Source organism: Plutella xylostella, chromosome 18 (genome assembly GCF_932276165.1).
Source record: "Plutella xylostella chromosome 18, ilPluXylo3.1, whole genome shotgun sequence".
In the NCBI taxonomy this organism is placed as follows: Eukaryota; Metazoa; Arthropoda; class Insecta; order Lepidoptera; family Plutellidae; genus Plutella; species Plutella xylostella.
In genome coordinates, this window is record NC_063998.1 from 5,150,586 (window position 1) to 5,160,659 (window position 10,074).

The 10,074-nt window shown below is 36.3% G+C and overlaps 2 protein-coding genes across 3 annotated transcripts; one reads left to right on the forward strand and one right to left on the reverse strand.

Annotated features, from left to right (window-relative positions):
• Positions 1-316: 316 nt before the first annotated feature.
• LOC105384357 lies at positions 317-2,305 on the forward strand. The gene is made up of 3 exons (XM_011554580.3): positions 317-529; positions 609-812; positions 1,151-2,305. Exons 1-3 carry the CDS (start codon positions 417-419, stop codon positions 1,485-1,487), a joined length of 654 nt encoding a protein of 217 aa, XP_011552882.3. The 5' UTR covers positions 317-416; the 3' UTR covers positions 1,488-2,305.
• Positions 1,942-9,755, reverse strand: LOC105384381 (serine/threonine-protein phosphatase PP1-beta catalytic subunit). Of its 2 annotated transcripts, none has more exons than XM_038114272.2 (7): positions 9,629-9,755; positions 8,045-8,176; positions 7,638-7,853; positions 6,727-6,918; positions 4,337-4,488; positions 3,771-3,905; positions 1,942-3,028 (listed from the first exon to the last, which is right to left on the reverse strand). In XM_038114272.2, the coding sequence occupies exons 1-7, from the start codon at positions 9,678-9,680 to the stop codon at positions 2,930-2,932; spliced, it is 978 nt and encodes a 325-aa protein (XP_037970200.1). In that variant the 5' UTR covers positions 9,681-9,755; the 3' UTR covers positions 1,942-2,929. The 2 variants fall into 2 exon arrangements, with proteins under 2 accessions (XP_037970200.1, XP_048483496.1); XM_048627539.1 differs by lacking the exon at positions 1,942-3,028 and adding an exon at positions 3,374-3,403.
• Between the last annotated feature and the right edge of the window lie 319 nt (positions 9,756-10,074).

Here is a 10,074-nt window from a genome sequence, read left to right on the forward strand (position 1 = left end):
TAAACCGTAGCAGCTCAATATTTAGGATCTACCTCCTAATACAGTCTAGCTAGGGCAAAGAAACCCGACCCCTCTCAGACAGCATTGACTGTAGTAGACAGAAATTCAATTATTTTTTAAATTAAATTCTAGAAATAATAGTATCGGTAGCGCCATCTACATTTATGATTTTATAGTGTAACAAGGAGACGAACGCCATCTAGTTCTTTTAATAAAAACTAAATAGCATGTTAGTATTTTCTCTATACTGGAACACAAATACCCATAGACAAACATTTTTTTACATGGCAACACCACTTACGTCTGTGAATGACATTGACAGATACGAGTTCGGGCGTCGTTTCTTGATTGGCGTTATTTTTCAAACAATCGCAGTGGTTTTATCCAAATATCTTGTTCAATATATTTATTTTAAAATGGAAAATAGTGTAGACCGCATAGAAGATGCCGACAATACAAACGCTACAGCCATAACGTTTGATAACTTGACTATTCTAAAAGAGTTTGGAAACATTGCCAATCTTGTAAGGTTTGTATTTGAATATTTTTACTCTATCAGTTATTGTAGTGTTAATGTGTTACTATAAACAGCATATCTTTTGTTATAGGGAAACAGACTTTCTTGAGACAGTACCCAAGGCCAAGTTGCGGCGGTTAAAATGGGTTCAAATGTTCAACTGTTTGAAACAAGGTATTCTGGACGACATGGTCCACGAGTTGAATGTGATGTGGGAGTACGAGGACATGCCGCAGAAACTAGAAATACTCGACAAGCAAAAAGAGAAGTTTGCGGAAAATGATAAACAGATGTGGTAAGTTGACCAGGAGAACTAAATTGTTAATAAAGTAAGCTAATATCCTCTATATCTCCTTTATTGTTCTGTATTTTGCAGCTCTGATTTGGTCAGTACAAATATACATGAATGTGTTACCTAAAAATATTAATCTAATTTTACAATTTATTTGTGTTTCATACTGATTACTGCTGAATTTCTACTTACCAATCTGAAATTTTAGGTATTGTTCAATTATTTAATTGACACAGTTTCTAACAGAATACATTAAAAACTAGTATAAATATGTATAGCTGTTTCAAACCAATAAATATGCCTAGAACTTAAATGATTAAAACCTAATAATTGCATTCCAGGCGTCCTCAGCTGGCTGATGTGGGAGCACAACTGAAGGCTCATGAAGTGGCTAATTTACAAAAACAAAAGAAGTTACTTGAATCTCTGGCTAAGGAATATGAAGTGAGAGTGAATAGACTCAAGAAGACTGTGTCTGCCAGACGAGGATATTTAAAAGCTCTACAGCTGGATATACAAAAATATCAAAAAAAGAATGAAGATATCATACAGAAAATTTCAGAGAAATTTCAAAGCCATAGCAGTATTGTTGAAACAATAGCTCCAGAGGTTGATATTGAGTCCGTAGACTGGTCGGATAAAATGATGGAAGTAGACAGTGAGAGAGATAGGACATAACTATTTCAATAAATTTTATATTTCAGAAAATTGTACACACCTGATAAAAAGTACAATGAAAATTAAGAAATACTCTAAACTCAATCTTGAAATGTTATACTTTTTATTAAGTGTAGATGAGAAGTGTAATTTAAGTTGATAAAAGTGATATTGTTTAGTAAGATACACAAAAATCTATTTGTGGCTTATTACCAGCTAAAATCTAAATTAGACATTTATAATTATGTAAACATGGACATAAACTGTCACCTCTGTAACTTATACAAGTATCAATAAGTTATATTTTAATAGCAACACATTATACTAATAGTAAATTCAACAAGTTTATGATTTAATAATCAAACAAACAGTCAATAGTCGGAAAGAAGTGAAAACCTTACACATAGCAGAATTAAAAAGCATCAAGAATGAACTGTCTAAATGCAAACATGTATCAGAATGACTGAAAGTAAAATAATGTTTTAAATAGTAATATTTATTCAATGAAAATTATTTGACAATGTTAACATAGCTAAAAAATAAAATTGTACAATGCAAAAATCTGCATATAATTTTATATTATGTAATAAATTGTAATATAGCAATTGCACTATTGTTGCGAGGACTTCGCCGCTCCTACACCCTCCACGAACTGACGAGGTAGGCCTCGTCGGGACATCACGCCAATAATATACAAACAATTTTGAATGACTTACTTCATAATGTTAATACTGAAACAAAAGGTGACTGGGATGAGAGCTCGAGGCAGCGGCCGCGCCGCCTCTCTACTTGATTATTATATCATTTTCACTCCGTTATAAATAAAGAACAAAAATATATTCTAAAATCTTTTAAATTAATTCAATCCACTTCAAACAGAAATTTGTAAATCCAATTATCGTCACTTATACGAGACTTATTTACTTTACATTTATAGGCACATTAGTTATAGAATAAACAAAGCAATGTGCTTTCGATCCGCTACAACTTATTCATAGACAAATGTAACGACGTCCGTCTCCAATGCCGCGTCTCCTAGACTGCCACCTCCAAAACATCAAACTATCTCTTCAAAATCAACTTAACAATTTACTAAACTTTAACATGTTACGATAAAACAACAGTACAATCCGATTTAAAGGCTGCAATATAATCAATCAATCGGGGATCGACACAGAAAAGCAAAAGTCACCGGGCAACTCCGAATAGATCAAGTCTGCTCAATACGCACACAATCTCGGTAGAAACTAAATTCATAAATTAATATCACTCATATTAAATATAATATAATAAAAATTAAACTAAAAATAGAAGGCACAAGCAAATTGATAAATAATTTTAACAATACGTGACATATTCGGCTTTGTCGCATGACCGCACTAAACAATAGTTATAATACATGATATAGTGAATTATTTGTAGCATTCATCTCACTGTGCGCTGCACTGGACAGGCCGCGTCAGTTATTTCTTCTTGGGCGGCGCGCGCTGCGGCGTGGCCGGCCGGCCGCTGTTGATGCCGTTGTATTGGTATTTCGCCTTCTTCTCTGACGGTTTTAATATCTGCACGTGACAAAATTACCACTGTTATCTTTATTATTATAAAATTATTGACATGACAACATAAAAGAGATTCTGAAAGCACATCTGTTAAATTTAGATAGCCTTCAGAATTGGCTACAATACGTTTCTAAAACCATCGTAAACTATAACTACCTACACACAAAATACATTATAACTAAGGAAGGTCAACTAGGTATCTAAGCTTTCACGTTATTCTCAGTCTAAAGAGATATACTGAATACTAATAAAATGATGTAGGATCATTGCTACGGATATAGTGTAGTTTGCATCATCATTACCCACAAATCGAGGCCGTTTCACAAATCGATGAGCTTTTTTTTATTATTTTTATTATTACTTCTCTGGTTTTATAATCTGTACAAAGAAAAACAGAAAAAAATGATGTTCCCTGTATTTGCATCAATCTGTACACATTCTAGTACCTAGGTATTTTAAAAAGCAGGGACCTATTTAAGAAAAAACATAAGTAAACCGTGAAAATGAAAAATTATCATAATATGGATCGATTCCGATCTTTTTCAGAGTGCCAATCACGAGTCTTTAGTCATACTAAGCTGCTATAGTCTTTGGAAAATTGGCTATACACTTGATTTTTAAAAATATCTTTTTGCGCCTGCTGCTTTTCCAAAACTTGCGAATTTCATAAATTATCCCTAGAACTATCCATCCATCCAAAAGAAATCATCTCCAGCTTTACTACGTAAACCGCCATATGTCATACCTGGAAGGAGCACATGAGCGTCTCGTCGACGGACATCATGCCGCCCGCGTTGTCGAACTCGCCGCAGTAGTTCGGCGCCGAGAACAGCGTCACCAGCTGCCGCTTCGCGAAGAACTCGTACCCGTCCTCCACCACCTGCCAATGTGTTATTATGTCAGCAACGTTACGTATACAAAACAATGGAGTAATAATAAAGTTTTGCGCAAAAGAACATTATTTACACTTTTTCTACATTGTACCTAAACTATAATAAGGCACATGTCGGAATTTAACATTACATTACAAAGAGCAGGGGTCCTCAAACTAGACTCAGACAATTTTCTACACTTAGTCTTTCAGATATTATCTACGATGTGTGAAATACACACTCAAACTAGCTGTTTATCAACTAAAGCTAACGCCAGGGAAATCTACGTTACCAAGAACCTGGAGAGAACTTAGTTATCTCGCGCAAATCTGTTCAGTTTAGACTCGTGCATATTTAGTCGGGAGCCAGGGCAGCTAGCCGTATTTATTTAAATGAAGCAAAACAGAACTGCAGAAGAAGATACGGTAAGTAGCGTTACCTGGTGAGCCCGGCAGATGAGGTCGAGGTCGTGTCGGTTGAGGAACTTGGCGACCACGTCCGGCCCGAACGTAAAGGATACGCCGCGGTCGTTCTCGCCCCACCCCTGCACGTCCTTGTCCGGGTCCGACCACAGCAGGTCGCAGAGCAGACCTGGGGAACGGGGGGAAAAAAATAAGTAAGTGGGGACATCTCACACACGGCCATCCGACCCCAAACTAGACAGAGCCTGTGATTAGGGTGTCGGACTGCTGATATACATACATATTGTATTATGTAGGTACACAAATACATAGATAGGTAGGTACATATTAAATATATAAAATGTGTTGGAATTATACTGTAACTGCAGTCCAATGTAGGACATGAGCCCGCTACAAGAGCTTCCTGTTGCTGTTGATGATGCGATTAAAGAGAAAATAACCGACAGTCGAAGCATTCAGTTAAATGACCGTAGATTAACAATAAAGATGTGTCTTTAATTAATCATTCGTTTTCGTATCAATGGTAAATACCTACTGTAGAATCTAGGCAATGCAAAATTGATTATCTGATATGATATTTCAAATAAAATTAATAAATCATATTTGTATAATGTATTGGTGATAATGGGTATGTGCGTTTTGTCAGGGTTGTGGTGTGTCACAGCTCAATCAAGATTAGGACTACATTTTTGGACCTGTCTCACTTATACTGGATTACGTTACAACTCTGACAAGAAATGATCAAATTTATCTCCGTTATCAAGATACAAATCATACATAACACAATAATATACTGTCGAGTTTCTAAATCGAGCTTCACACCGATAATTTGTGTTTTACACATGTTTTGTACCTTATATCTGCATAGTAACCAAGAACTAGACAAAACCTAAAACAGTACCTAATTTACTCTGTTGAGAGTTGAGACGTTACAACATTGAGCTAATGCTTGAATGCAATAACAAGCGGTTACTATCATAGTTAGTGTACACAAGAATAGAACGTATCTGTTCTATGACCTACTTATCTTGTAGGAGAGGAGATTATTAAAACAGTATGCAATAATTATAAAGACAAATATTGTTTCAATGCATACATTCAAAACAATATGACAGGGAAGGTATAGTGGCACTTCTATTACGGTATCGGCGATGACAGCAGGCTACTTTAAAAACAATATTACAATTTATAAGACATTTTATGACATTGTAGATGGCTAGGTGGGGATTATCGGATGCACAAATCTGGGGGCACGGCAGTGCCCACACCAAGTCGAGCAAAAAAGCGGCACGGCCGTACCATCCTTTTCTCGAAGCAATTCAGGCCATTTTCGACCCCCTGTAACTTCGTTGTGGATAAAACTAGAAGACTGAATTTTCACTAACCATGCAGGCATTCTAAAGACACGGTATATTTCAAATTTCATTCAATTTGAACCAGTAGTTTAACAATTATAACGGGTCAAAGTTTCTTAATTTTGTCACTGACTCACTCACTCACTCACTCACCGATCATAAAAATTCTAAGGCACTTCTAGCAGACCTAGAAGCTTCAAATTTGGAATATAAGTAGTGTTTGGTGAATGAATCAAGGGAAAACTAAAATATTTGGGGGCACGGCAGTGCCCCCACCAACTAGAGTATTTTTTTTCAATTTTGGTCCAGTTTTCTAGATAGGTACATAACTGCTTAAATAATTTCATAATCACATATCTGTAACCACCAAGTAAATATAGGCGCACGGTAGTGCCCCTGCCAAATCTAGCAAAAAATTCATGTCATGCAAATTAAGTCCGCAAAGGATGGATTACCTAACTACGGACAAAGTACATCAGGCTACCAGTGCTACCACTTATAGTCAAATTTTCTTAATGTACAATGAACTTTGTGTATTGGAAACTAAGGTTGAAATTTAATTAGGGAAATTTGATGCAGTGCAATGTATCAAAGTTACGTTTATTCATTACGTAGCCAAAAATAAAGATTCTTGATTCTTATCTCAAGTTTGCGAGTTATGTAGGTAGGTACCTACCAAACTAAGTTAACGCACCTACGTACCTAGAAGGTAGGGAAATGAAAAAAAAGTAGAACTGTCTACAAAATACAAAAAGAAATGAGCAATTTACTTGAGTGGAGCTCCGCAAACAATACTACACATCATGCTCTGAGAAGGTTATGAACCGTTACCGTCGTGCGACCGTGCAGTATTATGTTCACCGCACATATTACCGTAAGGTAAAGGGATCGCTTCATTATCTTCTGTCAAGCAGTAGAACGCGAGCTCGCGTAGAAAAAGAGGCGACCCCATTTACGTTACGGTAATATGTGCGGTGAGCTTTAGACGCCCAATTCTTAGAATAAATTATGAAGCGATTTTCATTTGTTTTTAAAAAGAAAATTCCACATACCAGTATCAGGCACGTCGGTGGGCCGCATGATCCGGCGGATCTGCTCCATGCCCTGCAGGTCGGGCGAGAGGCCGCCGTGCATGCAGAATATCTTCTCATCAACAATGGCGGCGATGGGCAGGCAGTTGAAGCAGTCCGTGAAAGTCTTCCACAGCTTGATGTTGTACCGGCGCTTGCACTCGTCGTAGAATCCTGGGGATTGGTGGGAGGGGTTGGTTATGTGGTTGGTGGATTTTATTAGGCAGAGATTGGGTTTTTAGAACCTACCGCCCAATATTATGGATGTAGTAGTGTGTTGTTGTATGAAGAACCTAGAAGTTAACGTTATCTCCACGACTTTGAAATGGCCGTTTTCTAAATTAACTTCTAGACTACTAGAGTCTCGTAGTTATTACCTAGCAGGTAAGTAAAAATAATATTTACATGATAACAGTTTGTAGTTTTTCGAAAAACGCTTTTATACAGAAGTTAAGTTATTTTTAATTGGAATCGCTATTTGCCCTTGTAACGCTCTTAAGGCGATTATAAATCATGCAAGATTATACCTATGGTCTTATAAAATAAACTGCGTAATACCTGGATTTTCATAAATTGTAGGTAAGGATTAAAACTAAGTAAGCACCGAGTCTCTCGTCTCAGTTGGATAACTTCAGCAGGATGCAATGACATCACGTCACATTACATCACTGTGTAATATACTTAAATCGCTATTAGAATGAAGCCATGCAAGGCAAGATCGTGATAGGATTAGAAGTATTTATGTAAGCAAAGACAATCGTAACGCAATTAAATGTATTGTTGATGTGAGGTTTGATTTAATGATATGACAGTGCTGAAAATAAAATCTGTGGCTTCAGAATCGGGTTCAGTGCTTGGTCATCAACTTATTCTGAAAGTCGTAACTGACTTACCATAGATACGATTTATACTGGCGCACTCGTGATTGCCCCGGAGGAGAAAGAAGTTTTCTGGATATTTGATTTTGTAGGCAAGCAGGAGGCATATTGTTTCCATAGACTGTTTCCCACGGTCTACATAGTCGCCGAGAAATAGATAATTAGCCTCCGGCGGGAACCCGCCGTACTCGAATATACGCAGTAGGTCTGTAAACTGGCCGTGGATGTCACCTGTAATTGGATTGGAAAGGATTTCATTACATACTTGCAAACTTGGTATACTTATGCATGCGTTACTTATTCTTATTAATACTGCAATGCAGTACTAACTATTTTGAGTAATATTATATAAATGGTTATTAGATGCAATGTAAAGGTGCATCATCAATCGAAATCAAATGAGTATTATCAAATTGTGTTACCTAAAATTTTTAAAGGTGCCTCTAATTCCAGTAGTATGGGCTGCTGAAGGAAGATTTCCCGGGACTTGGTGCAGAGGCTTCTGACTTCACCCTCAGACATCTGCACCGACTTCCCGGGCCTCATCCCCCGAACTGGCGACATAATGAATAACCTGTTAGCAACCACTCTGCGGCTCGCGCGCAACACATGCCATCTGGGAGGACAGATACAGATGCAATACACAATGCTAACACATCTCACATTTTCAACATTATGCTAACACTACACATACATAATCTTTTCAACAACATCATATGCATACAGAAAGTGGAATTATTTATATTAAAAAGTAAAAACAGATTAGTTTGGCATTTAGCAAACTATACATTCACATTATTACCATTAATATGGTAATTTGAGATATCTGTTTGAGAACATATTATATTGAACATATTCACAGTTCTTATTGGAAACTGCACAAAAGATTAAATATTTATCTTTCAATGCAGTACAGTATGAAGTCCAGGCACATACAAGACAGATCATAAAACATGCTAAATTTAGTTCAACTTTTAAGATTTTGTAAACACTCATGTAAAATATAAGCATAAAAATTGCATTCATACAAAATTTATGAGCGACACACATAGGCACTTACTGTAAACTTTCAGTACTTCAAAATGAACTAGAAATAATATGGTCTAGATATTAACTCATGCTTTGTACTAATACTTCAAACCAAAATGCTAATGGAAATTAGCTACAACATAAATATTAACACATAGGTAAGTAATTGAAGTAAATAATTAGCTTGTTAGGGTTTTGTTATGATAACATTTGACACACACAGGGTATAACAGTACACAAATGTAAACTGTATATTTGGTTATTGAGAAATAACAGGTGTTTTTGACATTATTATCAGAGTATCGGAACATGGCTGGTAATTTTTATCAGTTAAAATTAGACAATCAAATAACTTTTAAAATTTATCAGACCAGTGAGTAGCTGCGGACCATATCAGAATGGATATAGTGGGAAAAATAAAAGTGACCAAAGAATCTAGCAACTTCAATTTCAACTATACTGCAAGTATCCATACATTCTCCTGAAAAGATGTCTTTCAATTTCCCCTTTCTCCTCGCGGTTTCCTGCTGCACTCTGTATACTGTGGTAACCCATCAATAAGCAGCATAATAAAACGAAATAAACATATTTAAATCAATCAAAGTAACAATAATTTGCGGATAAAGCATAACAATAGACGATGGTTCTATTCTATGCAATTTGAGTTGACGTCTCTAGTGGTCTAGAAGTGGAGGAGTGTGTATTGTGTTGCGGTCTCAAGTGGCTTACAGGGAGCATTCCTTGCTAACGACAAAAATAGTCTCCTGCGTGATCTCTACATACTAAACTTCAAAAGTAGAATCAGATAAGAATTGAGGATAATCGATTTATTTATGAGTTTGACGTTTCCATACCTGCATACCTCGATGATAATTACGCAACTAGAGGATGTGGGTATGGAATTTATAGATAAAAATATTGCTTATATTTTGTACAATTATCCTACAATCCACAAATGTAAATATAACGATTCTTACCTTCTAAAAGCCTATGAATTAGACTGTCAAGATTGAGTTCGTCAGCCGCCATATTTACTACACGAATAATTTACGTCAAAAATTTCCAAACACACACCACCATCCATAAACAATACTAACTTTTTTTTCTGTGTAAACACAGAAGAGCATAGATATTATAGAACGGTCAATGGAAGTGAGGCCGTTATTATTCTGAGAGACAGATCCCTTTTCGTTTTTAGGGCAAATAATGTAGGTAAATACTACAACCAACTACTTACAGAAGGCGGGCAGCATAATCATTCTGAAAATTTTGTAAATTTCTCTTTACAGGAACCATTGGTGTCGTAGGGACCATGGTTCTTTGAGTATTGCGTGTGATTATCATCAAATCGCGTAAGACATACAAGACCCGAGGATAAATAACTTAAAACACATATATGCCCGTGCCGGGAATCGAACCCGTG

Excerpts from the sequence above, each read along its gene's own strand:
- LOC105384357 (XM_011554580.3), top strand. The coding sequence starts at position 417 with ATGGAAAATAGTGTAGACCGCATAGAAGATGCCGACAATACAAACGCT. Across the intron at positions 530-608 it reads AACATTGCCAATCTTGTAAG|GGAAACAGACTTTCTTGAGA; the intron begins GTTTGTATTTGA and ends CTTTTGTTATAG. Across the intron at positions 813-1,150 it reads GAAAATGATAAACAGATGTG|GCGTCCTCAGCTGGCTGATG; the intron begins GTAAGTTGACCA and ends ATTGCATTCCAG.
- LOC105384381 (XM_038114272.2), bottom strand. The coding sequence starts at position 9,680 with ATGGCGGCTGACGAACTCAATCTTGACAGTCTAATTCATAGGCTTTTA. Across the intron at positions 7,854-8,044 it reads GGCACCTTTAAAAATTTTAG|GTGACATCCACGGCCAGTTT; the intron begins GTAACACAATTT and ends ATCCAATTACAG. Across the intron at positions 6,919-7,637 it reads CAGTATAAATCGTATCTATG|GATTCTACGACGAGTGCAAG; the intron begins GTAAGTCAGTTA and ends ACCAATCCCCAG.